We start from the raw sequence: 9216 nt of genomic DNA, 5'->3' as shown, positions 1-9216 counted from the left end.
AGTTTAGCCAATATGGCAGTGCATCAGGGTAACTGACCAAATCATGATGTAAGTGCAAACATTTAATATTTTTATCACATTAAAACATTTAAAATACATTATTATTAAAGGTCACCCCATTGTCATCCAAGATCCAAAGTTTGTCTCTTTCTTTCAGTCATAAAGAAATTATGTTTCTTGAAGAAAACATTTCAGGATTTTTCTCAATGTAGTGGACTTCCATGGTGCCTGTGAGTTTGAACTTCCAAAATGCAGTTTCAATGCAGCTTCAAAGGGCTCTAAATGATTCCAGCCAAGGAAGAAGGGTCTTATCCAGTGAAAAAAATTAAAATGGATATACTTTTAACCTCAAATGCTCACCTGTCTAGCTTTGCGATGCACATGTGTACACAGTTAGGGTATGTTGTAAAACTCATTACATTTTCTCCTCCAACTTCAAAATCATCCAACATTGCTATTTTACCTTTTTTTTGTAAAGGGTGTTTGACCTTCTTTGCACATTCAGAGTGATCATATGATTTTAGAAACTAGAAATACATGCAATAAACTAGGGTGACCATACGTCCTCTTTTACCCGGACATGTCCTTCTTTTTGGCCATAAAATTATGTCCAGGGGGATTTTGTAAAATATCATAAAATGTCTGTGTTTTTTACCTCATTTCACTGACCGTCATTAATTCAACACTTTAAATGCAGCCACTGCCCACCGGCATTATTCTGAGGTACCTGTCTGATGACGTGAAAGACCCAATTGTCAAAACAAAACAAACGAGGAGCTGCTCTGCAAGAGCTGTGTGTCACTAACATGCCGAAACGCGGGCTATCTCTTTCTTCTTATTATTATTTGTTTATGTTTGTATTAGGCCTGTATAAAAGGCTGTAATGTTTTGATATAAGATTCAGTTCAAACAGAAAGAGAAATTAAATAAATGTGTGATTTGTAAAAGTGCTTTGTCGTTATTGAGCACATGGGTACTTTTGCTGAATCACAGGGGGGGGGGGGGTGGATCACGGTCAAGCCCATCCTGGGGAGGGTGTCCTCTTTTTGGATTCTCAGAATATGGTCACCCTACAATAAACACATGGTTGGTTCTTTTGCAGCGATGTAGGGTGAAATTTTTCAACATACCCCAACTGTATTGAACCAGAATGCACAAAGTGCATACAGAGCTAGATAAGATGAGCATTTGAGGTTAAAAAGTATATACATTTTTATTTTATTTTTTTTTAGAAAATGACTAATCGTTTCACTAAATAAGACCGTTATTCATTGACTGGGATTGTTTTGAGCCCTTTGAAGCTGCACTGAAGTTCAAACTTGCTGGCACCATTGAAGTCCACTATATGGAGATAATTCCAGTTGAGGAAATGTTTTCCTCAAAAAACATAATTTCTTTACGACTGATTTCTTAATCTTAATAATTAATCTTAAAGGGGCAGGGTTAAGTTGTGCCGGTGGGATGTTAAGTAGCTAGTAGACCATCTAGACTAGGGCTGCCCAACCCTGTTCCTGGAGATCTACTTACCTGCAGACTTTAGTTCCAGTTCTGCTTCAACACAGCTGTCTGTGATTATCACATGCTACCTAAGAGATGAATTAGCTGGTTCAGGGGTGTTTGATTAGGGTTGGTGCTGAACTTTGTAGGATGGTAGATCTCCAGGAACAGGGTTGGGTATCCCTGATCTACACCTACATACCCACAGGGGATCATCTGTGTGAGGAGATGAGCGTGCCTCATCAGTGTTTGATTTGGTTTTTTAAGTGGCCTAAGTCACAATGGGATGTTCAGAAATGTTCAGAAAAAAAAGTCACATTTTTCTGATATGTTACATAATTGACAGACAGCGCTTTGTTGACAGTGTTCTAATGATTCACAAATAATATACATTTATATTTGAGGGTTTTTTTGTGTGTTTTCCGAAAAAGTAGAAAATACAACATGCCAATAGTTATAGGGTAACAAGATCTAAATAAACCTTAAAGGTTGTATCAGCGATTTCTAGCCTAAAACATAAAGTGTCGATTTCAGCTTACCTTTCATCACGATCCGCTCGCTGCCTGGCCCATAAATTGTCTGTGAAAAAACCGCGTCTCTCTGGTCAGTCTATGGTCCGAGATATGCCAAAAAAAACAATCGGCGCTATCAACACACCACAAATAACCAAACAGTGTTCCAACCAATCAGCGTCAGGGGTTTGGTGTTGTGGACTTTCCTACTGGTGCAGGGATGTGAGGGAGGCGGAGCGAAAGTCCACAAAACCAAATCCCTGACGCTGATTGGTTGGAACACTGTTTGTTTTTGTGTGGAAAGGTTGGTAGTGCCGATTTCAGAGAGACGCGGTTTTTTCACAGACAATTTATGGGGCAGGCAGCGAGCGGATCCTGAAGAAAGGTAAGCTGAAATTGACACTTATGTTTTATGCTAGAAATCGCTGATACAACCTTTAAATGAGTAATTTTGTATTGAATTTATCTTGATTTTATATAACATCACAATTCATGACATTAAAATGTTCTTTTTTATTTAAAAAAATCACTGGCACAAATAACCCCAATGTATTTTCCCCAAAGGCACAACTACCCCGCACCGGGGGCAAGTCGTGCCACGAGATCACTTTTTTTCTTTTCTGAAAGCTATAATTCTGAAGCAGTTTATTTCAGATCCAAAGTTATTGTTCCCGGGGATGCACCACATCCTGAAATATATGTACATGCTTAAATTGAAGGGATTACTGTCATGGCTTCACTATAAAGTCACTTTGAGTAAAAACTGGCACAACTCACCCCACTCTCCCCTACTTGACAGTTGACTAAGGAAGGAAGCCATAGAATAGAATCAGTAATGGTCTGAAAAACCCAACAACAACAACGATTCAAAACAAAAATTCCAGATAATTGGAATCTGATTTGGCTCCTGATTTGGATAAAATACAGCCTGTCTTCTACCATGGAACTGACCTTCCTCTGAAAAAGAACATATCGACTCCTACATGCAGATGTTCACTATTATGGTTTGAGAGACAGCGTGACCACGCCAGCATTTCACTCTCCGCTAGCATTAGCGTTCATTCATCAGACCGCTGGCTCTGTCGAATCTGGACCTACGCACCTGCCGCTTTTCAACACGGATCATGGATTTAAGAGGTTTCGAGAAAGTTCACGAGAAAGTCCGCGGAGAGGACGGGTTAGTCGGCCCCCGTCTGCTGACTTATGAGCTTTTGACAAATGTGACTCATACAGGAATGTCAGAAAGTGAAATTAATGGCAGCAGAGTTTCATAACACGCAGAACCTCCTGGAAACTGCAGCTTGTTTGAAAACACAGCTTGTATTGGCTTTTTATAGGCACTTTTGTTTTGTTTTGAAAAGAGGTAAATTGTAGATTTGCTGATTAGCAACTGCAAGTGTGACTCACTCTTACCGTCCTGGACCAAAACAAGCAAAGTTGAGATAATTGGCGTGCACTTTTTTTGCTAAAGAAGAAATAGTTCACCCTCGAAACGATCATTTTGTCATATGTACTCACCCTCGGGGTGTTTCAACCTTGTATTTTCTTTCTTCAAATGTCTGAGCTTTGTTTTTCCATGCAATGAAGGTGGATGGTGAGGTCAGCGTTTGACTGCAAACGTTATTGGTTCTCAAGTGTTACATACATGATTGCAAACTCGAAACTGCAGAGGAAAAATGACCCTAACAACCTAAATCTGGGTCTGTTTCTCAAACAGAGCGATCATATGACTTCAGAAACTTGGAATAGGAGCAATGGACATTTAAAGGAGTAGTTCACTCAAAATGAAAATGTTCTCACCCTAAGGGCATCCAATATGTAGATAAGTTTCTTTCTTCATCAGATTTGGAGAAAAGTAGCATTAGATCACTTGCTCACCATTGGATCATCTGTAGTGAATGGGTGCCATCAGAATAAGAGTCCAAACAGCTGATGAAAACATCATAATAATACACAAACAGTCCATGCCACTCCAGTCCATCAGTTAACATCTTGTGAAGTGAAAAGTTGCACTTTTTTTGTCAGATTACTGTTTGATTAATAATCATTAAATTCTTGATTTTAGAGTCAAAAAAGTTATTTTTGAGAAAAATGGTGGCAATTTTTTAATTAATTACTTTAATTATTACTATATTTTTGTCAAATTAATGTTTGATTTAATAATCATTAAATTCTTACTTTTGGTAATAAATGAGCAATTTCAGAGAGAAAATAGTTTCAAAGTTATTTTTTTGAGGAAGTGGTGTCCAAGTTTTATTTCATTACTTTATTTATTAAAAATAGACAACTATTAGTATTATTTTGTCAAATTAATATTTGATTAGCAATTGTTAAATTCTTACTTTTGGAAATAAATGAGTACGTTTAGTGACAAAATAACTTCAAAGTAATTTTTTTGAGGAATTGGTGGCAAATTTTTAATTCATTACTTTATTTATTAAGAATAGATAACTATTAGTATTATTTTGTCAAATTAATATTTGATTAGCAATCATTAAATTCTTACTTTTGGAAATAAATGAGTACGTTTAGTGACAAAATAGTTTCAAAGTAATTTTTTGAGAAAGTGGTGGCAATTTTTTTATTGATTATTTATTAAGAATAGATAACTATTAGTATTATTTTTTGTCAAATTACTATTTGATTCAAAATCATACATTTTTTTTTGGAGAATAAATTTGCAATTTCAAAGTGAAAAAAAATTTAAAGTATTTTTATTTTTTAGAAAAATGGCACATTTTTAAATGAATTAATTAATCTATTAAGAATAAACAACAACTATTATTTTTTGCCAAATTACTGTGTGATTAATAATCATCACATTTCTTCTTCTAATTTTGGAAAATAAATGATCAATTTCAGGGTGAAAATAGTTTCAAAGTAATTTTTTGAGGAAGCGGTGGCAAATTTTGAATCAATTTTTTTTTATTAAGAATAGACAACTATTAGTATTATTTTTGTCAAATTACTATTTGAATAATAATCATCAAATTCTTATTTTTGGAAAATAAATGAGCAATTTCAGAGTGAAAATAGATTCAAATTAATTAAAAAAAAACGTTTTTTAATTAATTAATCAATTAATTAATTTTTTTAATTAATTATTTTATTAAGAATAAACAACTATTATTTTTGTCAAATTATTGTTTGCTAATAATCATTAAATTCCTAATTTTGAAAAAATGAATGAGCTATTTCAGAGTGAAAAAAGTAAATGTTTGAGAAAAATGTTGGCAAATGTTTTAATGGACTATTTTTATGAGACATTTAAAGAAATAGTTCACCCAAAAATGAAAATGTTCTCACCCTAAGGCCATCCAAGATGTAGATTCTTCATCAGATTTGGAGAAATGTAGCATTAGATCACTTGCTCCCCAATGGATCCTCTGCAGTGAATGGGTGCCGTTGGAATGAGAGTCCAAACGGCTGATTAAAAACATCACAATAATCCACACCACTCCAGTCCAGTTCATCAATTAACATCTTGAGAAGAGAAAAGCTGCACTTCTACTAAAAAAGAAAGGACTTATTCACTGAAGGAAATGTTATAATGAATTACAGACACATTTTTTTGGCCTAAAACAACAGTTTTTGGCTTCTCAAGATGTTAATTTTCTGAACTGGAGTACTGTGGATTACTCGTGGGTGTTTTTATCAGCTGTTTGGACTCTCATTCTGACGGCACCCATTCACTGCAGAGGATCCATTACATCCCCAGAATTCTTTGATGAATAGAAACAACAGCATTTAATTAAATTTGTAGCAAAAGAAATGTCTTTACTGTCACTTTTAATTTAATGTGTCCTTGCTCAATATAAGTAAACATTTCTTAAATAAAATAAAAAATAAAAGTCTGACCCCAAACTTTTTCAAGAGTAGTGTGTGTGTGTGTGTGTGTGTGTGTGTAAACATGCATGCACAATCTCCATAGTTGGACGAATTCATTTTTTCACACAAGCAAGTTAACAAAGCAGGATTCTTTATTTGAAAATGTTTATCGGTTTTCACATTGCAAGAAGAGACAGACAAGCTTTGTGGCCCCAGTAGCTCATGTAATATTCATGAGAGATGTTTCCAGGGACGGTTTCAGGTGAAAAGCCCGTTAACTCACCCCCACATACACACAAACACACTCCTGCATTTACACATTTACATATTCATCTGTTTAGCAAACATCCCACTATATTTTTTAACCTTGCGTTGACATGAATCAGCAGCATTTTACTTTGGAAATCACCCACTTATCTTCCCCCAAGTTCTGCTGTACACACACACATTCACAAGCAGATACAACAGGGCTTCATTTGTATTGAAAAAGCTGGATCTGGATCTGGAATTGGACTGCAATTTTTGGAGGGTCTTAAAAGTGTGAAATTAACTGTTATTCTTTGTCTGTCTTTGACATCAGCAGCCAATCAGAATTAACATGACACATTTTTTCCTGCCCAAGAGTCACATGACATTTACAGCTCATGTGATTGGCCGAAACTTCTTAAGCTGCCAGATCCGTCACCAATAACTTCTTCCATGAGGTCTTAATGGACCCTTTTCACAGATGCATTTCCGCAGTTATTAACTGTAAATCTAGCAAAGAATTTAAATATTTTAATGTACATTTATAACACTACACTTTGTTTTCTTTCCACTAATTCAAAGTTGTTCAGTTTTTCTACTAAAATTCACATTTAATTCAATGCGTTATTTGGCGTTTAGTCAAAATGACTAGCAATTTCTGAGTGAAAATCATTTCAAAGTATTTTTTGAGCAAGTGATGATTTTTTAAATATATTATTTATTAAGAATAGACAACTATTACATTTTTTGGGGGTAAATTACTGTCGATTAATAATCATTAAATTCTTGATTTTGGAAGATTGCAATTTCAGATTGAAAATAGTTTCAAAGTAATTTTTCGAGAAAATTTGTGACAAATTATTAAACTGATTTATTTTTTAAGAATAGGCAACTACTACTATTATTTTTGTCAAATTAATGTAAGATTAATAATCATTCAATCCTTTATTTTGAAGTAATTTTTGAGAAAATTTACTTTGGTGGCAATAATTCTACTACTATTACTATTATTTTGGTCAAATTACTGTGAAAATAGTTTCAAAGTAAATTTTTGAGGAAGTGGCAGCAGATTTTTCATACATTTTTTATTTTTTAAGAATAGACAACTATTACTATTATTTTTTGTCAAATTAATGTATGATTAATAATCATTAAAATCCTAATTTGGGGGAAAATTTGCAATTTAAGAGTGAAAATAGTTTCAAAGTAATTTCTTTTTTGTAAATGGTGGAAATTTTTTGTAATGAATTATATTCTTTTTTAAAAATAGACAACTATTACTAATATTTTGGTTTCAAAATATATATATATAAGTAAATATTAAGTATTTTTTGAGGAATTGGCAGCAAATTGTTCATTAACTATTATTAATATTTTTTGTTAAATTACTGTTGCTTAATAATCATTCAATTCTTAATTTTGGGAAAAATTAGCCATTTCAGAGTGAAAATACTTTCAAAGTAATTTTTTGAGAAAAATGGTAGCAATTTATTTAAATGAACCACTTTCTCTATTAAGAATAGTTTAACTATTAAACTATTGCTATTACAACTATTACTATTATTTTGGTCAAATTACTGTAAAAATAATTTCAAAGTTTTTGAGGAAGTGGCAGCAAATTTTTCATAATTTTTATTTATTTATTAAGAATAGACAACTATTATTTGTTGTTAAATTAATGTACGATTAATAATCATTACATTTCTACTTTTAGGAAAAATGAGCAATTTCAAAGTGAAAATTGTTTCAAAAAATATTTTTTGAGGAAATGTTGGCAAATTTGTACTTTATTTATTAAGAATAGATTATTATTATTTTTTTTGTCAAATTAATGTATGATTAATAATCATTAAATTCTTACTTTTGGGGGAAAAAAATGCAATTTCAGGGTGATAATTGTTTCCAAGTAATTTTTTTAAAGAAGTGGTGGCAAATTTTTAATTTATTTATTTATTAAGAACAGACAACTATTACTATTATTTCTGTCAAATTACTCTTTGAATAATATTCATTAAATTCCTCATTTTGGAAGATAAATCATCAATTTCAGAGTGAAAATAGTTTCAGAGTAAAGTTTTTTGAGGGAGTGACAGCAAATTTGACATCTTTCTCTCTTTTGACCATCATAATTATTTGTTTAGACATTTGATATATAACTTTTTGATATTTGATTACGTTGAAATTATATATAAATGGTTATTTCATCTTCTTCTTAAGTCATAGAAATGCTATAATGGATTTTTTCTTTTCCTATTAGAGCAAATGGGAACGCAAAAATGACCCCCACTTGAGAAGTTTACGATGACTTCAGCTTCTGAGAACTACGGAAATGTGAAACGGGTCCATTGACAAATGAAGCACTGCTGACCTGGTTACACCAACAGCTGGAAACAGGAAGGGGCCTATTCATCTGAAGCACTGAAATCAACAACAGAAAGACTTAAAGTGCAAAACAGCAGAGAAATACAACTTTCCATCCTCCCCCCCCCCCGCCCCAATAATAACATCTCTGTGTTCCCAAACCCACCTTAAATTTACAAATCAATCTTGTACTTTAAATGATGATAATGAATGAATCATGGTTTCCATACAGAAAAAAACAAATCTCCACCAATACATTTATAGCTTAATGTCAGTGTGTCACATGTAAATGACGATGCATAGTTACCTGGTTCGTGTTTCGTTTTTAAATTATTGCGATATCGCGCATTCGATCCGGGCTGCGTGCCCAGTGTGAGGTGATGGAGGGGTTAATGATCCGATCCGCCAGAGGTCATAGTTCAAAGGTCAATACGGGGCGAACAGTACAGGCGTGTGAGCAGTCCTGATTGGCCCTGGTGCAGGGCGGAGCAGCGCTGCGGGGAGGGACTGAGTCTGAAAGAGGGCGGGGTTATGGCAGGCACGCAGCGGGAAGGCGGAGCTAACGGCGGCCGCCGCCGCGGCAACAGCTGCCAGGTGGGACGGCATTATCCTGGTCGTCAGCGGTGGACAAAGGTCTTTTCCGACTGGCATCTTCACCTGCTGAACAGGGAAAAGGTTTTTAATTCTACATAAGCAATGGTATATATTTTTGTATGCAGACTCAATTTCATTACTTAAATCTGTAGTCAAATGGTTTACAGTAAAGTGACTT

At 34.0% G+C, this 9216-nt stretch overlaps 1 protein-coding gene across 2 annotated transcripts in view; it reads right to left on the bottom strand.

Annotated features, from left to right (window-relative positions):
* Positions 1–5971: 5971 nt before the first annotated feature.
* Positions 5972–9216, bottom strand: part of znf385d (zinc finger protein 385D) — a 113835-nt gene continuing 110590 nt past the window's right edge. The window contains exon 8 of one of the 2 annotated variants that reach the window (XM_073847109.1): positions 5972–9104. In XM_073847109.1, coding sequence (XP_073703210.1) covers positions 8871–9104 — 234 coding nt within the window. In that variant the 3' untranslated portion in view covers positions 5972–8870. The remainder of the gene's footprint in view (positions 9105–9216) is intronic. The other variant, XM_073847110.1, reaches the window with a different exon arrangement.

Source organism: Garra rufa, chromosome 9 (genome assembly GCF_049309525.1).
Source record: "Garra rufa chromosome 9, GarRuf1.0, whole genome shotgun sequence".
Classification (NCBI taxonomy): domain Eukaryota; kingdom Metazoa; phylum Chordata; class Actinopteri; order Cypriniformes; family Cyprinidae; genus Garra; species Garra rufa.
The sequence above is the reverse complement of the archived record's forward strand: the minus strand, read 5'-3'. Positions and strand labels throughout refer to the sequence as shown.